This window comes from Crocodylus siamensis, chromosome 4, assembly GCF_052110815.1.
Source record: "Crocodylus siamensis isolate JL-2025a chromosome 4, ASM5211081v1, whole genome shotgun sequence".
Lineage (NCBI taxonomy): Eukaryota > Metazoa > Chordata > Crocodylia > Crocodylidae > Crocodylus > Crocodylus siamensis.
In genome coordinates this window covers 130,855,183-130,875,962 of record NC_143398.1, presented here as the reverse complement: position 1 = coordinate 130,875,962, position 20,780 = coordinate 130,855,183, and the positions used below count along the sequence as shown (strand labels likewise).

The 20,780-nt window shown below is 43.7% G+C and overlaps 1 protein-coding gene across 1 annotated transcript in view; it reads right to left on the bottom strand.

Annotated features, from left to right (window-relative positions):
• Positions 1-290: 290 nt before the first annotated feature.
• Positions 291-20,780, bottom strand: part of RIBC2 (RIB43A domain with coiled-coils 2) — a 30,914-nt gene continuing 10,424 nt past the window's right edge. The window contains exons 3-7 of the mRNA XM_090043801.1: positions 17,984-18,328; positions 17,225-17,343; positions 12,957-13,184; positions 3,292-3,458; positions 291-1,419 (exon numbers count right to left, since the gene is read on the bottom strand). Of these exons, the coding sequence (XP_089899927.1) occupies positions 1,338-1,419; positions 3,292-3,458; positions 12,957-13,184; positions 17,225-17,343; positions 17,984-18,328 (941 nt within the window). The 3' untranslated portion in view covers positions 291-1,337. The remainder of the gene's footprint in view (positions 1,420-3,291; positions 3,459-12,956; positions 13,185-17,224; positions 17,344-17,983; positions 18,329-20,780) is intronic.

Here is a 20,780-nt window from a genome sequence, read left to right as displayed (position 1 = left end):
GTGGAGGAATCATGCTGCTCACACGGGGGGAAAGCTGAAGGTGGTGGCAGTCCGCAGAAACCAATGCAGCCCCAAAGACATGCAGCTGGTGCAGTGTGTAGCCTAGTGCCTGCGACCTGTATGGTGTGCAATTCCCAACTGCTCTGAAATCAAGCAGTTCTAATCTAGGGTCAAACACATTGTTGGACTGGCATGCAGAATTGCTACCACAGCATATCAAGTAATTTTAATTGTATTTTTCCCCAAGCTTTCACTTTTCAATAACTGAAAGCAGTTCAAAATGCTATGACAATGCTTTATATTCTCACTTTCACATATACATATGTTTCAAATATTTATCTCTACATAAAATGCATAAATTTGTAGGAACATTCCATTTTCTTTGTTTAAATCAAAATCAAATATTCATCCTATTCATTCTCCTATATTTTAAAGCAGAGTATGGTCTCTTAAAGCAGTGGTGCCCCCTGGACAAGAGGTGTGGGGTCAGTTCACAGGCCTGATCCAACATATGGGGATGGAACATGGTGGGGCCCTGTGCCAGATCGTCCCTATGACCCCATCCTGTGCAAAGGGCAATATCACATGGCTTGTGGGTCATGGCAATTTGGTAGTGGGGGAGCAGCAGCAGTATTAATTGCCACTGCTCCCCTGCTGCTAAATTTCCAGATCCATAGGGAACTCAATGCCATGGCTGCACAGGCTGGATCTAGCCCACAGACTGGTGGTAGAGCACCACTGTCTTAAAGTATAAATGAAAATCAGATTTTGTTGTGATTCAAGTTGACAGTCATGCTGCACTCCTGTGTTTCTGTAACCTTTAAAAGGAAGAGATTAGCAAACATGTATACTATACTGAAGAAAGAATGAGTAATCAAAGGAGCTCAAATTCAATCTAAAAAATCCTGTAAATAATATCTAATCAATCTACTAAGGGGTCATATTCTTCACTGGGAAGGAGTTGCACAAAAAATTGATTGATCTGAATGGGCACATACTAGGAAGAAATTTGACCTAAAATCTACTCCAGATTAGCACTTAAATCACCAGGTCAGAGTTATTTGTACTTTTTTTTTTTTCCTACAAAATGATTATAAAAAATAACTGCAGTAGTCTCTGTACTTCTCTTTCATTACATATAAAAATGCCAATCATGGGGCTTTTGATTTCAAATAAGCTGTTATCCGAAAAATGGATTCATTTTAATGCAGAAACATTTTTATTGGAAAGTTTGAAAATACAATAAAAAAGCAATAGCATGGTAAGGTAATGAAAATTTATTATTTCTGTAAAGCTTAGCTATACCAGTATTTCAGGGAGCGTGCGTCTCTCAAATGTCATCGGCTTGTTGTATTAAACTGTGTGAAATACTGTCCTGTTGGAAAATTTGAATATACTTCTTCCTGAAGATAAATTCTCCTAGTAATAAATCAAATAGATTCAGTTAGTATATATATTTTTAACTTTCCAAATGTTTGATATCATAGAAATAACCTGAAGTAGAATATCATATAGATATATTGAACACCTTTGTGTGTTAAATTTAGTAGTATTAAGAATAAAAAAATATAGCTGTATTAAAAATGGTCTCCAATACATATGAATTGTCTCAAGATTACATAATAATTCTTATTTTTCTAAAAATGTTTCCAAAATCTTGTAATGCCAGTGTGGAGAAATCAGCATTACCTGAGCCTCGAAATTCTAGAATGCTAATTTTAAACTAGGAAACTGTGTCAAACAAAACCAAATCACGTAGTGGAAGAAATCAGGAGTTGAAGATTGGTAGCCACATTGGCTTATTTTGATTGTCTTTTAAACAAGCTCTTTTTAGGGCCCTTTTTTTTTTTTTTTTACCATCTTCAGGGCAGACCTTCAGGGCAGACCATCTATAGACCTTTCCCTTGATTACTGAAACACTAGTTAGATCTTTTTGGCAGAGGTCTACTAAAGGTGGGATAGATTTGTAATTAAATCACAAAAGCTTAGGCTGTATAAGTGATTTAGTCTTTAAGATGCAAATCTACCCTGCCTTCTGCCTGACTTCAGAATAATAGGCTAACTATCTCTATGTCTACACAAGACGCTAAATGCACAGTAGACTAATTCTACTGTGCATTAGTGTGTCATGGCAAAAGCCATGCTATTGCACTAATACGCAGTAGAATTAATTTACTACACATACGCCAGTGCTACTGTGCTACAGCGCCAGTTACTGTGCATTTAGTTTAGTACCTGTTATTACAGGTACTAAACTAAATGCTCAGTAATTATGAAGCATTAATGCATGTGTAGCCCAATGGCTTTAGTAGACCTGTTTCTGCTCAGAGAGGTCTACTAAAGCCTTTGGGTCTTATCCTGATTTATAAACTGGCAGTTTTACTTAAAAAGAATTCTGATCCTTTCTAATTCCAGGAGACTGAACTTATCAGATGGACAAGTATTCTTTCAAAAATACTTATTACCACACATTTTATTGTATTTATGATCCTTTTCAACCTTCTGTTGTCCACTTTTTTTATCTTGATACTGCTGTTTGTAACACTGAACATAATGCTTCCCATTATGCTCCCAGGCAGAATACCACTGATATTTGAGCCACCGTACAAAGTGTGTGATTTAAGAATAAGCATATCCCACTACTATTACAAAAATTCTCTTTGGTTTGCTACTGCAAAATCCAGACACTTGGTCTAAACTGTTGTGATTTCTTAAACCAGTGACACAGATTAAGTAGAGCAGACTATATTAGTTGAGCTGTTGTGTCGATGGGAAAGAGTTGCAGTACAGAGGCACCTGCTACACGTTACACTTAAAGCAGAATTAACCAAGTAATCACAGCTTAAATTGTAACCTGTCCATGTGTTAAAGCAATTAATGGCAACATAAACCAAGGGATAAACCACAAAGTTATTCCACAAAAAATCTGGAATAACTCTATGGCTGGTTCCTATGATGCCATTAATTGAACGTGTGGCCATGGCTGGAAGCCTAGATTAGCTGATGGGGCTCCCAGCAGTGGGAGTACATGGTGAGCCCCATCAGATGAGGAGGATCCCAGCCATGGGAGCCTGCTACTTGCCAGTGCAAGAGGAGCCTGGGATCATGATCCTGGGCTGTATCTGAACCAGAAATAAGGCATGATGACAGCTGTCGGATCCCACAACCATGCCTCCTGCATACATGTGGCATGGCAAGAAGTGCAACTGTATGAATCGTGCATCAGATACCATCACACCTTTACCTGCATGACTGGAGGAGCCCAGAACAAAACCCGCTTTGTGCACTAACCTTGATTTTTGCTCCTGGGACAGCTGTGCATTGGCGTTATCCAGAGCTTTGCGATGTTCTCGATTCAGTCGCTGCTGTTGCCGCTCAGAAAGAAGTTGTGCTCTGGCAGCTCGTACACGTTGCCTGTCCCACTCAGCATTTCTTTGGAGTGCTTCCTCCTGTAGTCTCTGTATGAATAACAGTAATGTTTGAATTCTCTTTGGTCAAAGAAAACACGCTGTTAAAATAAAGACTAATGAGCAAATTCATTCATTTAATTAATTTGTTTATTTCTGAGAGGCTTAAATAATCCACACAGATAGTACAAACTGCATTCTCCCCCCTATCACTTCATGCATGAAATTCAACCATGGGGGAAAACATATGGTGGTGGTACCACTTTTCCTGTCCAGTGATACCCATTGGATGACATCTCTTAATAGCCAGTTCTCCGTGATCAACCAAAGGATGTTTTCCGGGGAGGTAAAAAAATTGAACTGGTGGAAGTGGGCCACAAAGTTCATGTCCTTTTTTTAGCTAGTCCTATATATATTTGAAGCTTTGCTGGGCAGCTATCTCCTTCCAAAGTGGAGAAAACACTGTGTATTACTGTTAGCTGTATCAGGTAGAGCATAGACTGAATCAGGCTTACTACCTGTAATCTTGCTGTAATTTCTGACTCAAAATTTTCCTTCTTTGCCAAATATCCTACTTCTTACAAGTTTTTCCATTATCACTTGCAATCATGCAGAGTTTATACATGTGCTCTGGGAGGCATGGGGGAGCACTTTAATTAGTGCAGCTCCAAGAGCTAATTGAAAGCGCCTGAAGCGTCACGTGCATCAGCATCCCCATGCTGAAAAATGGCAGTGGGGAGCTTTGAACTAAAACTCGAATGAACTTACCTCACTGCCATTTTTCAGCACTGATGCACATGATGCTGGATGCTGCTGGAGCATGTTAATTTCTATGCTCCAGCAGACTCAATGAATCGAATCTGCTCTGACATGCTGGAATTAAAATGCATTGAAGAAGGTTTCCTGCATGTGTATAAGAGTCCATATTGTCCCTCTTTTTCATTGCTTTGATAACACCTTTTGTAAAGATTCAAAAGATTTAGCTCTATACTGTGTGGATAAGCCATTCTGCTGTGGGTGTCTCTGTGAAAAAAGCTTAACATGTTTGCTTGGAACCAGTATACTGTTAAACGGTTAAAATAAAGCTGAAAAATTACTTGTCATACTACTTAACCCATTTAAATGAACGCTACAACACTGGTTGCAACTCCTTTAGACCCTAACACACTTGACTCATTGACAGATCAGACTGCAAAATTATACATGCTACAATGCTAAAAGAACATTAAAGTTGAGAAGTCACACACTATCTTGGTCTGTAGGCTTTTATGTAGTCTTTAATTACAGCCAACCCCCACTTAGTGCTCTTAATTGGTTCCAGAAAAACTGAGCACTAAGAGGAACCATGCTAAGCAAAACCCATTTCCCCACAGAAGTGAATGTAAACAGAGATTAATTGCCCATCCCACCACCACCTCTCTCCACTCCCCCGCCCACCTGCCAGCACTCTGTCCCCACGTGCCAGCCTGGGCCTGTGCTCTTGCTGCCCTGCCCTGCTCTGGGTCCCTACCGGTCCTGGCCCCAGGTCCCGTGCTCATGCCCACCCCTTCACTCGCCACTTCTCACTGCTAGTGCCTTTCCCCACCTCCCTTGCATGCCTACCAGCTTCTCCAGCCCCACTTGCCAGCCTGGGCACTGGCACTCCTGCCATCCTGCTCTGGGCACTGGCTCCTACTGACCCTGGCCCCGTTGTGGGCCCCATGCTCCTGCCACTCCACTCTGGGTGCGGGCCCTCATGCCCTCCCCACCACTCGCTACCGCTGCTGCTTCTCCCCACCCATCTGCTGAAACTCCCTGGTATAAAATCTAATTATCAGAGGTTTGCCCTGAATTTTTCCTACACCCACTGAAACAGCAGGGAAAATAAATCGGGGGGAAATCAGGTAGCCACTCTGCCTCTCCCTAACTTTGTCTCTTTCTCCACTCCTTACTGTCAAACCCTGCTCTCCCTGAGCACATAAAAGTGAGAAGCAAATTTGAAAGCACTCATCTAGAAACTAAACATAGCTGTAGTAATTCGCATATAGTACCTACAAATTTAGTTCATCTAGAATTGATGCATTTTATCTTCTTTGAAACTGCTGCAAATTTAGCACAGGTACTCCTTAAACACACTTTGGCACCTACTTAAATATCGTACAAACCATACATTATATTAGTCCAAAGCTAAAAAGCTCATGATTTACCATATAGCTCATTGGGCTGGGCTCCACCAGAGTGAAAGGCATTTCAAGCTATGGTGACCCCACAGCTCAACATGTGTATGATACAGCCCCAACCAAAAAGATCCGTATGCAAATTACACCCCCTCCTCCATGACTGGAACCGGGTGTTCTTGTCATGAGTCCTGGGATCCTCAAAAATTCATGTATATGAGGCTCAGGGCAACCTGGTCCAGCTCCACCCTATGGAGTGCAGGGCCACACTAATCATATGCAATAGGTTGAGAGAGGAGGTGACAGAGGGATTCTGGGTGAACTGTTTGGGGCCCCATTTGGTGATGTTTAACTAGTTTAATTTAAGGCTGGTGAAGAAAAAGGACTCATTGAAAATGGGAAAGAAAGGTGCAGCTCAGCTGTAGGAATAAATAGGAAGCTGAAATGTATGCAGCATAGTGGTTCACCACGGCTGGAAAAAAGCATTAATGCTGAGCGGGACTGTGCTCAATGGGCATTAGTATATGTCTTATTCAGATGGGTCATACTACCCTATCAGCATGTCTTTGTAACAGGGCTGTGTTGTTTGTCATTTGCAAGCGAAAGTGACCACATCCAGCGAGAGAGGGAGAAGAGAGAGAGGAAGTGGGAAAGAAAAAGGGAGAAAAAAAGGAGAAAGAAGAAAGAGGAGGGGGGTGGAAGCTAGGTTGTGTGGCCACACAGGTGACTTTGCCCAATCTTTGCCCTGAACAATCTACTGCAGCAGGGGCAGGAGAGCGACAAGGACTGGATGAGAAATTCTTGTCTTCCTGGCCACATATTTCCTCACTGCCTCTGCCGTGTGCTGCTGCTCAGAGGCCAGTGCTTCTGCTCTGGATCAATGACCTCCAAGATGGACGGTCACAAGCGATTTGCTGTGACTCTGTGTCAATGCCGAAAATCTTTTGGGAGATCTTTAGGGTGTCCTTGTACCACTGCTTTGGTGTGCCACAAAAGCATTCTCTATTTGACAGTTCACTGTAGAAGATCTTGTTTGGCAGGTGAGCGTTGGGAATTCTTGAAAGGTAGCTGGCCCACTTTAGCTCTGCTGGTTTCAGTAGGGTGTGGATATTGGGAAGAACTGATCTTCTGAGCACCTCAGTGTCTGCAATCTTGTCCTGACACTTGATCTTCAGTATCTTTTGCAGGCAGCACAGTTGGAAGTGGTTTAGTTTCTTGGCAGGACGCTGGTAGACGGTCCAGGTTTTGCAGGCATAAAGGAGGGTAGGAAGAACAATGATTTTGTAAACCTTCAGTTTTGTCAACAGTCCAATGCCTCTGCGGTCCCAGACTGACTTACAGAATCTGCTAAAGGCCATACTGGCTTCTCCTAGCCTCACGTTGACTTCATTGCCAACGTGGACAGCACGGAAGAGTGTGCTGCCTAGATAGGCAAACTTGTTTACCATAGACAGTTGTTGGCCTTGAACTGAGACATGAAGTTCCTGGTGTGTTGTACCAAGCTCAGGTTGAAACTTCACTTCAGTTTTCTTCATGTTGGTAGTGAGTCCAAAGTTGTTGCAGGCTAATGAGAATAGGTCCATGGACCGTTGCATGTCAGCCTGTAAGCCTCCACATAACGCAAAGTCATCAGCGAAAAGGAAGTTGCAAAGTAGTTGTCTGGACTTTGGAGCTCACTTGGAGCCTGTGCAGGTTGAAGATGTCTCTTGTCGAAACGGTACCTGATCCCCAAACCAAGGTCATCATCTTGGAAGGCATCCAACAGCATGGCATAGAGTACCATGCTGAAGAGAGTAGGTGCAAGCACAGAGCCCTGCTTGATACCATTTGTGACAGGAAAGGGGTCAGAGCATTTGCCATTCACTAGGACACATGCCATCATGCTGTCGTGGAACTGTCAAACCATATTGAATTTTCCAGGGCATCTGTACTTCTTCATGATTTCCCAGAGGCCTTCGCAGTTCACTGTGTTTAAGGCCTTGGTTAGGTCGACAGATGTGAGGAGAAGGTTAGTGTTCTGTTCCTGGCACTTTTCTTGAAGCTGTCAAGCTGCAAACACCATGTTGGCAGTTCTGTGTTCTTTTCTGAAGCTGCATTGACTCTCAGGCAGTAGGTCATCTAGATGGTTGGTCAGCAATTGAGGAGGACTCTCATGAAATCTTGCCAGCATTTGAGGAAGGAGATGCCCCTGTGGTTGCCACAGAGTTGGTGATTTCCCTTTCTCTTGTACAGCTGGATGATGGAAGCATCCTTGAATTCTTGAGGGACCACTTCCTGCACCCACATACTGCAGAAGATCTTGGTTAGTTTCTCCATGAGGCCACGACCACCTAATCAGTAGACCTATGCTGGAATCACTTTGGCTCCAGAAGCGTTGCCATTAGACATTTGTTGTACGGCCTTCTGGATTTCCACAATTATAGATGGACCTTCAAGTGAGGTGTTGATGGCGATCTGAGGTAATTTGTGTATGGCATCCATGTTGACAGAGGAGCTCTGATTAAGGATGGCACTGAAGTGTTCAGCCCATCTCTGGAGGGTCTGGGCTGTGTCAGCTAGCAGTGTAGTCCCATTGGCAGACAGCAGAAGGGAGGATCCGAGGACCTGTGGACCATAGCCTTTAGGATGTTGCAGAACTCCTTTGTGTCACTGCAGTCAGCATAGTGCTGGATTTTGTCTGCTTTGTTCTTCAACCATGTCTCCTGCATCTCTGGCAGCTTGCGCTGAATGGCCTTCCATATCAAGCTGTAGGTGTGTTGTGCCGTCACAGACTTATCATAGAATCAGGCTCTGTGGAGACGCTGTTTCTCTTCCAGCAGCCATTGTATCTCCTTGTCATTGTCATCAAACCAGTCTTGGTGTCTGCAGACACTTAGTCCCAGGGTCTCAAGAGCTGCAAAGTGTATAGCTTCATGGAGCTGCTTCCAGTTGGCTTTGATGGAGCCAGAATGGAACAGCATAGTGTGAACCTGATCTTTCAGATGGTTTGCAAAAGACAGCCTGGTGCTGTCATTTAGCAGCCCTGCAGTGTTGAGCCCTGTAACAGAGCTAAGAATGGGAATGGCGTAACTGTAAAAGTGCATTTTGGATTGTTAAGTGAACAACAGCTGTCACAAGACAGTTGTTAGTGGTACAATTTTAAAAATATAGATATAATGCAAAAATAATAATAATTAAAAAAACCAAAAACAAAACAACAACAAAAATGGGAATATTTGCCCAGTATGGACTATAGGTTTTATAGTCATACTCAGTGTTGGTTGCATTTAATCAGCTCTGTAGTTGGTTTCCATTATTGAACATGTGCTGTTTTCGCTAGTAATTTAATGATAACCTATGTATTTAATGAGGTTTCCTTGTATGTGAATACAAGACAAGGGGCTTTTTTCCCCATGCTGATTTAGGGTGGGGGGCGGTGGAGGGCCAGAGGCTTATATTGCATTTAAGTAAATAGGATACATGACTGCATGCTATTTTTTCCACCAGAACTGCTATCTCGTGCAGCACACTAGGAAAAAATCTGAGCTACAAAATAAAGACGGTTGTCTGTAGGCTCCCTGATTTTTTTTTTGCAAAAGCACTGAACGAGAGAGAGGTCATTTCAGGAAGAGAAACGAAAAGATATTGTTGTTCTTCAGGATTGCCGTGGAGACCCAGATACAGTAAAACCTCTGCTATGTGGTATTTAACCAACCGGAATACTCCATTAACTGGAGTTTTGCACATCGCCACCACCCACCACCCTGAGCTGCTGCTGCTCTGCTTGCAGCCACCACCGCCACCCTCCCTGCCCCCTGCTCTCAACTCCGTGTTATCTGAAAACTCTGTCAGTTATTTCAGATAACTGGAGATTTTACATAACTGGCAATCCCCTTACTCCAGGGATGCTGGAAAATAGAAATTTTACTGTACTACCTTTGCCTCTGCCAGAGTTCCTGTGCGACTTGTAGACAAGTCACTTGTAAACATTTCATAAGTGATCACTGATTATGCATTAGTCATTTCCTGCATACCTTATCTGAGACCTGGACATCATTTAGGAAGGGCTGAGCACTCACTGATTATGCATTACTCATTTCCTGCATGCCTTTTTTGAGACCTGGACACCATTTAGGAAGGGCTGAGCACTCACAGCTGCAAGTGAAGTTAACAGCAACTATGCACTGAATATTATGTGATCATTTAATTAAAGATTAATTAAATATTATAACATACAGACAAAGGACTTAAAGTTATAAAGGCAATTAATTCTGGCATTTCTGAATGCTTTACTTTGCAGCCTTCAATTTTTGTGCAGTCTCAAGTTTTTGAAAAAGCAAACTGAAAAACATAAAAATGTCCTCATGCAACAACACACAAATCATCAGCACAGAAGATCTTAATTTAATTCCACCTGACAGACCTTTGCAACTTGAGTAACAGGAAATATTAGTAACAGTATGTTGTCATCCTCTAAGGGGATTGGTGGTAGAGAGGGAAGAGATACCTGTGAAATTTATTGAAAAGTATGTGCTCACAGGAGAGGACAGGGGGAAGCTCAAGAATCCATTTGAGGCTCTGGGAAGTAGCATTGTCACAATATACTTTTCCCCTCCCAAGTGTGACCCCTTCTGTCCCATCCCTCCAAATTGCCCAGTTCCATCTCTTCCTCAGCCCCAGCTCTTTGTTCCATTCTTGTCACTTTAGGTCAGTGTTGTGAAACATATGGCTTGAAGGCCTGTGGAGTCCCACAATTCATCCCTGGGTACTGTCCTATTGACCCACATGCTGCACCAGACCAGCCCTGCACACAATGCCCAGGATATGTGCAGCATGCAGGACTTGGTAGGGTTGGGTCCTGGGCTGTGAAACTTATGGGGCTAGCTGAGGCCAGGTCCTGGGCTGTGCTTCCCATGGTGCTTGCTGAGGTCAGGTTCCATAGACCAGCTCTGCACCACTCATTTGGCCGCTTGCTTTAGGCCTTTCATCTCCATCTCGTGGCTGGACCAGATTTATTTCACTGTTTCCAGTTGACTGTCTGAGCTCTCTTCTACCACATCATTCCTCCCTCTTTCTTCCATTAGCTCCCAGCTATCCATGTTCTTTCTAATCCAATCTCTGCATTGGCTCTTTATTGGCCATAGTACTGACAAAATCTCAACACAGCACCATATCAAATTTTAGCTGATTTTTTAATGAAATCTTCATATCTTCCCAAGCAAGAAACAACTTTGACCACCTAAAACCTGAGATCTGCTCCTGCCTTTGCCTAAGGTAATTTGTATTATCACAGCCTCACAGAAGAGCTGAAACTCCTTACCAGCTAAGAACTGCTGCCCAGAGGGTTTTTCCATTTATTGACTCCTCTGTGAAATCCTATGAAATATGAACTTTTGTTTCTACCCAGGAGAACTTTTACAATCTTTTCTCTGATGCCTGATGGAAGAGTGTTTGTTCCCAAAAGCTTGCAACTAAAGAATTTTTTTTGCAAAAATCTTTTTGGTCTAATAAAAGATATCACCTCTGTCCACAAGCCCTGATTGCTTCAGCACAACACCAAGAACTCAATTACAATGATCTCCCTCTCCCCCCACAGCCTGCAAAAGTCCCTCTCAGAGTTACTATTTTGGAGTTGTTTTTTTTTAAACAGACTCCTGCATTGTAGGAATAACCAGATATGAACTATGCATTCTGGGGATTGTGATTCGTATTATTTATTAAGAGTCACCAGTCTTCCTCATTATTTATTACACCAATCTCTACACCATCCACAAATTATAGCAGTAAAGATTTTATACCACTCTAGTCCCAGTTTTCTTGCCCAGAAATTCTTGGTTTCCCTTCCTCCATGCTACTCATCAGACCTCATCCCCCACTATCATCTCCCTCACCAAATCCCAGTTTCAGCTTTCCAACCCAACTCTCAGCCCCAAAGTCTTTGAATCTTGGTCTCTATGTGGCTCTTGTTTTCACCTTTCATTCTCAGTTCCTAGTTTACAAATTTCCTTTCCAACCCCCACGTCATAGGGTTTCTTTTTCCTAACTACTCCTTTTGTAGCCTCACTATTGATCTCTTGACCCCTCTACATTTGAATCCAGTAACTTCTGTCTTCATGCTGCCTAAACAACAGCATAGGACTTAATCAGAGTACAGGTAAACAAATTATTACTTGAGATGCCTGACTCTAGGCAAGCCTGGAGGAGCTGGGAGCTTTCTCTACAAAAAGAAGTTCTATTTTAACCCTGTAATTATGGGCTAGAACAGTGGAAGCCAACCCTTTGTGCCAGCCCTGCATCCTCCCCAAGTGCTATTCTGATCCCTTCCTCTGTCTGGTACATTGCTTTGCTTTTGCCTCCCAGCCTTGTGCTCCCTTCCCTGTCTTCTGCTGTGTTCCTTTCTCCCTCCCTGATCTGCTGAGTGCCACACACATAGACTGCCTATGCCACTTGCAGCAACCATGCCAGAGGCTAGACACCCCCCAGTTAGCATATACTCAGTTGGCCCCTGAGGATGGGATATGTGCAGTTCAGTCACATACAGGAACTGAAAGACAACAGAATCATTGAATAGTTATAGAATCATAGAAAAGTAGAGGCAGAAGGGACTTCAAGCAGGGATTGGACTAGACCTCCTAAGGCAAGCTATCCTAGACAACTGTTTGTCTAATCTGGTCTTAAAAACTTAAGTAACAGCTTTGGCATACAACTACCAGACATAATACCTGAAATGTCCAAAAGACCCTTTAACTTGCCACAAGTGCAGTGTTGGGGAGAGACAGAGGTGGTGGGGGTGGACATAGTTTGTTAAAATATACTCAAGAGATGTAAGGAAGAGGACCACATCTCTCCATGACAGAGGATGACAAAAACCCTCATAGTCCATCTCAGTTTGACCATGGGGTAAAACGCTTCTTGATCCCCAAATGTGATGATCAGTCTGACCCTGAGCAGGTGAAGCACATCAGAATGAAATCTTCAGAGATGCTTCCTGTTAAAACTCCAACAAGTCTCTAATGAGCAAGTGGAGACTGAGATTTTTCAAAGGTTTATATCTTGGCCAAATCTGAGTGGACATTTATGGGAATAGCAAAAAGCAAATTCCTGCCAAATTCCATGCTCTTGCTCCAAAAAACTGGGAACAAAAACTCTCTCAAAAGTAAAGTTTGATAGATTTTTTTTAACATTGCCAAATAACCAATTTTTCTCCTAATCCAGGCTAAAAAAATTCCAATAATGTTCAACCAGTTTCAGGCACGCTACATGAAAAGCTTCAGCCAAAAACTTATGAAACGTTGGTGATGTCATAAAGAGCATTATATACCATAATAGCCTGAGCAACCCCAACAGTGTGTGCTACTGCCTCTCCTTATACTATTCCTTTTAACAATTCAGATACACAAGCAAGCTTGGATACCAGTTTCTCCAGAACTTGCTGCTGTTGAGTGTAACGTATTGCCATCAACTGATCCTGGTTCATTCCTTTCCATCGATCTGTAAACACACGATGTGGCCCAAAGGACCTGGCTGCTTGTTCTGGATTTTCAGAAAGCAAGTCTCCTCGAAGGAGGTTGGAAATTTCAGCCATATTATCACCTTCTTCCTGACGCTTTTCTATTTTTTTTCTTTCTGCTAAATCTGCAGCCTAATAGGAGGAAAAAGGTGAAAGTTGAAACCATTTATTTTAAAGCAAACACCAATTCAGTACAGGAATCAAGGAATTAATACACTAGATATGTGTTAAACAATCTTATTTCCAACCTACATGTGACCAAGTGCATTATGTTCTTGACTTAAACTTATACAAAATATAAATGTATCCCTTGAATGCTGTGATGGCATAAATCAAAGACACTTGGGGAAATACCTGCATGCTTGAAAACATATGCCAGAATTATCAAAATTATTTCCACTTATATTTAAATACATCAGCTCCAATTTTAGTTTGACAAAACATCCATCAAGCATAACAATTTACTCAGCTATCACATGCCAGAAACCAGACTAAAAACTTTACAATCTCAAATTAATACAAGAAACTCTATTTATATGAATATTTGATTAGGGATGTAAATTAATTGTTTAACTGATAAGTCCAGTGATAACTGGTTATAGTTTACTAGTTATCATTTAGTGCTGGGCAGAGAGCAGTCTGGCAGGGAAGGGGATGAAAAGGGAAGCTGCTTGACAAGAAGTGGAAAGCAGAAGGGGAGGAGGGAGGGATGGAGGAGCGACAAAGAGTGTAAGGGGAGTAGGAAAGGTGAGGGGAACTAGTACCCATAGTTAGTCTGCTTCATTCTTCCCTGTGTGCCGGTGGCTGCAGTGAGCTGGGAAAGCCCCTTGCCTGTTGTGCTGCCCAGGGTGTTGGCTGGCAGGGCTTTTTACCACCTCCTCACCTCTCCTGCCTCTCAAAGGCCCTAGGGAGTGGCTCCCAGAAGCAGCTGTGTCCGAGCAGGTTTGTGTGTAGCACCCAGCTCCCCATACTGCACTGTGTGGTGGCTGCGGCCCCTCCCCCACCACAGGGCACTGGCCTAGGGCTCCACACTTCCTGGCCAGGGCTAGGTATGCATTATTGGTTAAAGATTTAATTGATAAAATTAACTAGAGGTTAAATGGGTAATTTTTTAAAACAATATTTACATCATTATATTGGATAAACAAACATTTCACTTAACTACACAACAAAATACCAGCCTCAGTTTTTTTGGCTGTTGGCTATTGCTTACAACAGGGCTGTCCAATTGACTTTACAGACAGCATGAAGCCCACAGGGGTTAAATTGCAGTTCTCAGGCTCCTGCCTCGCTGCTGCTTTCACTCTGCCCATCACTCTGGCTGCACTCTCCCTTCCTCCTCCACCAGCCATGTTCTGCCTCCACCCCAATCTTTAACTTTAAATGATTTACTTTTAGGTGGGAAAGAAAATAGGATAAGATTTCTGCTGTAACACGGATAAGTAAACTTGAGTTAAATGGAGTGACAGGCCTATGAATTATCCACTCTCATTCCTGACCATTCTCTTTGGTCTGTATTGGGGTCTATAACCCCAAGTTAGACTGTTCAAGACAATGCAAACAGTGGACTCTTTGCCTGATATGATGTAAAGTGTCCACGCTAGTTCCATGTAGCAAAGCAGTACAGACAGCATGTTGTCAGGCCTACGTTTTCCACCCCCAACTACAATTAAGTCAAACGAGTACAGAATGGCCTTCTCCCAGCCTTAACTTTAGCTGGCTGATTAGAATGGTCTCCTGGGAGATGTATATTTGAATCCCTCTGGAAGAGGGAACTGTACCCAGACTTCCCACTTCCAGGCTGAGTGCTCTAACTAGGGTAATTAGGTGGAAGGTACCTACTACCACATTCTCCTCCTGCTATGTTATGCATGGAAGTGAATATGGCTAGTTTCTGCTAAAATCAGCAATCTGTATGTTAGGTATGTTCTGAGCACGCCTACTGGATTGGGCATCTCAGAGGTCACAGTTTTAGAGACATGAAATCTATGAATTCATAAGAAGTAACACCTAAATGTGCAGGACAGCAAAGATGTTGGCAGTTCTGGGTACACACAGCAAAAGAATGTTGGTTCGCTATGTAATTTTAATGGCACAAATTTATGTCTCTGCAACTTCTCTAACAAATAAGAAGTTGCAGGGGAGAGAGTAGAAGAAAGGGGGAGCCTTTGTGAATTACTCACTTGGATTTAAATACATAAATTCAACCTAAGCTCTGTTTTAGACACCTAGGTACTCTTAGCATCTGGCCCCAAGTATTTTTAACTTGGGAGCTGCCATAAAAATACACCATGATTTATAGAATGGACACTTTGGATGGACAGTTATTGTTAGAAAGAATTATACAAGGTTAAAGCAGCCATGCTTTTTAAAAAGCTAATCTTGCTGAGATCTGGTATTTGCTCCAAGAACAATTAAATCTCCTAAGCATGTTTCACATTTTTAACATTCAAACATCCTCAGCAACAGGGAAAGTCCTAAAGTTTTCTGAACCTCCAAGGGAACCTCACTGAAGGAAAACTCCAAGTATGTGCAACTCCATGTATGTATGTATGTATCCATTAACAGAGATTTATGGGCTTATAAAAGAAATATCTTGTTCTCAGACTAAAATCTGTTGCACTCTCCATCAAAAGTCAAGTGCCCAATAAAAATGATATATCAGTATAGCTTAGGAAACAAAACAACTGGCTGAAGGATACATTATTTCCCGTATATTTTAGCCTGCTTTGTGACATTTTGTTTATGTTGCTTCATCCTGTTACAGCTGTATAAGTTACTACATACAATATAATAAGAGATGTGGGGAGTAATAGCTTTGAGGCCAGAACTTCCCATGCTGAAGGCACTGCCTCATTTAAAAAAGCATTTTGAATTGCTGAGAAAGCCAAGTGCTTTCAAGCACAGGGCTGAACGAATGCTTCAAAGGGCCTGGAGCAATTTGGCTACATTTCTCAAGAAATACTGGAAGAAATACTTATTTACATGTAAAACAACTGCATACATCTATTTCACATTAGGATCATGAATGCACACAATTGGCTACCTGTACACATGCTTGTTCATGTTTTAATTAGAATGCTCTGGAGCAGACTCCACATTCTAATTAAAATCCTCTAGCATCACCTCATTGTCATGTTTATTGAGCCCTGTACGTTTTTAAATGCCTGTGACAGCACTTTAGCTAAACCTTGTTGCGTGAAGCATTCTGCGGCCATTTTCAAATGCATGGGGGTTAACAGACATTAAGATAAGGCACTTTAATTAGAAAGGCTCTCTGGGAACCACTCTTAATTAAAACACACACACCCTTCCCTCCCTGAGCATGTATATAGTCAGCCAATGATTTAAAACTGGAAGCTTTTGGTCAGCAGTTCCCATCAGGGTGGTACATGTGCACTGAATATGCCAGGGCCCAGAACTAGGGGTGTACCAATAGAGATTTTTGCGGCCAATACCAATAGCTGATATTTAAGGAGGCATGTTGGCCAATACCGATCTGATTTCCGATACCAGCCTGGCAGTGTGAAGAGCTACCTCCAGCTGGTAAGTCAGAGGGTCGGAGGGGGGAAAGAAAGGGAAGGGGCATGGGCAGGCAGATCAAGGCTGCTGCGGGGAGGGAGGCTTGTGGCTGGGGCTGCCCAGCTGTGGCAGAGCAGGTGCAGGATGGAGCAGCAGCTCGTCCGGGAGATGCAGGGAGGTGGGGTGAGCAGCTTCTGCTGCCATGCGCCACTTGTCCAGGAGCCTTTGGTCTGCCAGCTCCCACCACTTGTCCAGAAGGGCATGGGGGGGACATGTGCCCCCAGATCTGTACAGGGTGGGCTGGGCTGGGGCTGCACCAAGCTCTTCCTGGTGGGGCAGGGCTGTGCTGGGAAGGGGATACAGTGAATTCGTGGCTGCAGCCCCCACTCGTAGTCTGCCTTTAGAAACCGAATATGTAACAGAGCTTGGAGTATTCCGACTGTCCTGTGCAGGGCAAGCTAAAAATCCAGGAGACTATCTTTAAAGAAAAATAAGTAAATGAATAAATAAATCTATATATTCTGATTGTTCAAATAAATTTGGAATTTAACTGCTGACAAGCCCTTGTGCCATAATGGATTCATCATAATACTCCTCAAAATTATTGTTGGTCTTATTTTCCCTCCATTTTATAAACAAAATCAATTCACCTGGATTCGGTTAAAATCCTTTGTAGCTGCACAAACAGCTCGTCTGGTTTCTTCATTTATTTTCTGCAGTTCCATGGCCTTTTGATCAAGTTCAACCCTGTTCTTGTCATAGAGATCCTCTGAATTTGATTTAAGTATAAGATATGCATGAACATGATATGTCATATGTAAATACCAATTTAAATAGTCTATTAAAGTGGAGTGAATATCTCAGACTGAAAGTTAATTAAAGCATCAGTTTCCAACTCCTTATCCAATTTGTCATCTTCAAATTTGTGATGAGTTATAAGAAAACAAAAACATTTTTAATATTAATATTAAAACTGCAAAGAAAATATGTTTGTTTCAGGTCAGAAGTTAATGAATAAATCAGACTACAGTTTTTCTGTTCAAACACTGGTCAAGTTAGCTTGACTTCACTAAATCAATTCTCAAACCTTTATAGTATACCAACTTCTTCAAAACTAGTTAATCCATCACTTGAAGACAAGTTCAGAAATCGAGATCATCCTAAATTCAGGTACTTTTTTAATTGACACATTAAATCAAAATTACTTTCTATCAGTCTCCAAATGTTACTGCCTATGACAAGTTAAAACCCCCACTCATTTTGTGAAATACATTGAGGTATTTCTGTATCACAGACTAATATAAAGGACACTTGTATAATTTTGTCAGTTACCACCTTCAGAATTTGGTGAGAGAAGGGAATAAAAAACAACCCCTCCCCCCAAATATCCAATTTTTCACATTTGTTACCTGCAAGTTTTTTATCTGCTAATGCATTTTCCCAATCTCTCTGTTGCTGCAGAAGCCACTCTCTTGACTGCTCCTTTTGAAAATCTGACCGCTGAGCTTGGTTTAAATCTTCTCCTAGAAACATCTGCAAGCCAGACACAGTACATCGAGGGTCATTGTCAGAAAGGCGAGCAGGAGTATCTTTCTTTAGGCCTTGTGGATCAGATAAGTCAAATTCACGCCGAGTTTCTGGCTTCTGAAAATTTTGTTGAAACTCTGCAAGAGCTTTATTTAGGTTTCTGATGTCCTTCTTCTGTCGTCTGTCTAATATACAGGTGATCTTGTCATTTTGCTTCATCTCACCAGCTAAATATATACATTTTAAAAGTGAAGATTTCAGTATCAAAATATAAAGTCATGTAGGAAGAGTCTGACTTTGAAAAGACAATAATAAACTTTTATATATGATTACAGTCCAGTAATGTAAAGACAATGCTGATGTTTTCTAAAGCTGATAGTAGCATCCAAATATGACACTTTTAAAGGGTTTTTAATAGGTCACCTTTTCATTAGAAGCATGATCGAAAAGATAATAAAAGCAATGGATAAAACTGGTACTAAAGCTAGATGACTTTATGCTATATAATGTTGCTGCAGCGTAAACATGAAGTACTATAGTACTTCCCTAGTACAGGAGTAGGCAAAACACAGCACACAGGCTAGACTTTGTGGGGCTCGTGGCAGGTCCCAGTCCCACCTGGGCCAGGCACTGTCCAGCAGTGGTGTGTTCTGCTGCCCCTGGGCATGCAGTAGGGCTGGGGCAGCTCTGCAGCAGGACTGACTTTCTAGGCAGCCCAGGTGGTGGCAGCTTCTTGTGGCTGCTGCTACCACTGGCCTGAGCCCCAGCAGGGACCCATGCTGCACAGTCCTGACCCTGTGTGCCCCACACCGGCTCCGGGCTTGCCCGCCCAGGCTGAGCAGTGGTGGCACAGAACAGAAGCTGTTGCTCAGCTTGGGGGAGAAGCAGCCCTCCCCCCACAGCTGCCAACCATTCCTGTTTTAGCTGCCTGGAGCCTGCACCGCACCAGGCTTCCCTGCATCTCCACCAACATCACTGCCTCCAGGGGGTGGCAGGACACACCACAGGCAGGCAGTACGCAACAGGGACAGGAGATAGGGCTGTGCCCAGGTTCTGGCTGATCCACTCTGGCAGGGGTAAGCCCGGAGTGGGGTGAGGCGTGTTATTTGTGGTGGCAGGGAGGTGCCGCAGGACATGTGCTTGCTTTGGGCTGTTGCAGGGTGGGTGCTGACTGGCATAGGGGGGCTCCCATGCACACCACACCATACCCACAAGCCCTGCCCCACACACCCCACCCTCCCCCACACACAATCACACACCCACCCACACCTGCCACAAACCCCACCCCTCCCCACATGTACCACCCCCATACACACCTCCACACCTCTGGGGGGGAGCCCTGCTCACTTCTACATGCACACACACACACACACCCTCCACATACCCCACAGCCCCCCAAACTCCATATCCACCCACACACAAACTGACATCCCCACAAACATGCCTCCCCAAACCTCCCATATCCCCCCACACACACACCCACAGCTCCCCATTAACCCCATACCCACCCTTCCACACAATATACAAGAATAAGACTTCATTTTGAGCTATTATGCAACAACTTCTGTATACATTATACAAACACATGCAAACCAGGACAACATTATTCTACTTCATAAAAGCCTAAGTCTGTTTGTCTGTCTGTTTGTCCATAACACTTTATTTGCGCTCTGATTGGCTATCTTAGCAGCCAATCAGAGTGCCCTACACAGACAGGGACAGACAGCGCAGTGCCACCACGCCAGTGGGGACTAAGGGGCCGGAGGGGAGGAGGAGAATAGCCCCGGCCCAACATGATGGTGGGAGGAAGGCAGGGAGGGCCCCGGCCACAGCCCAAAGCAGCGGAGGACGCAGGTCTCTGTCCCTACCCGCCTCCCCCCTGTCATTCTTGATGGGCACTTTGTAACTATTTTTAAATAAAATTAAAATAGTTATTGTTGTAACAGGGGGCCTGCTTGGGGCATATCCAATTGTGGCCCACCCACCTGTTCTTGGGCCAACTGCCCACTCTCTCACCTGCCACGCCTTGATCTTAATTGATTAATAAAGTCGTCAATTAAGTAGGAGGCTGCCCATTTTCTGCCCCACTGCCAGGGGGTGCTATCTGCAGCTCCATTCCTCCCCTACACCACAGCCCAACCCTCGCAGATGGCATCTAGGTGTTCTCATCATCACCGGCCCCACAATCCTCCCGATTAAACCCCAACCTAGAGTCCTTTCATCAGGCGGCCTCATCCACCTTCACACAGGCTATATAGCTCCCCAAAACCATTTTTCCTCTCTCGGGCGTGGTCCCTCAAGGGACCTTTGGCTACCAGCCTTGGCCCACCTCCAGGCTAGTCGGAACCCCTGGCCCTCGGCTCTTGGACGTCCCTTGCAGTGGGCCCCTGGCCCGGTCTGGTCCTGGCCCCAGCACGGGCCAGTCGAGGGTACTCTCTCAATCGGTCAGAGTCTCTAGCCCCTCATTCCCTCCAGGGGTCCACCCTCTGGGCCCAGATAACACCATGATGTTTTCATATGTTCCAGTCCCACACGACGGCCCCTACTGTAGGACCCCACCTGGGTTCCTCCCTTCAGGCGGACTCTGCTGCCGTCATACCAGGCCATATATCTCCCTGCCACTGGTTCCCCTTCGGGTGTGGTCCCCTCACTGGGACCTTCGGCTCCTCTAGCCCCGGC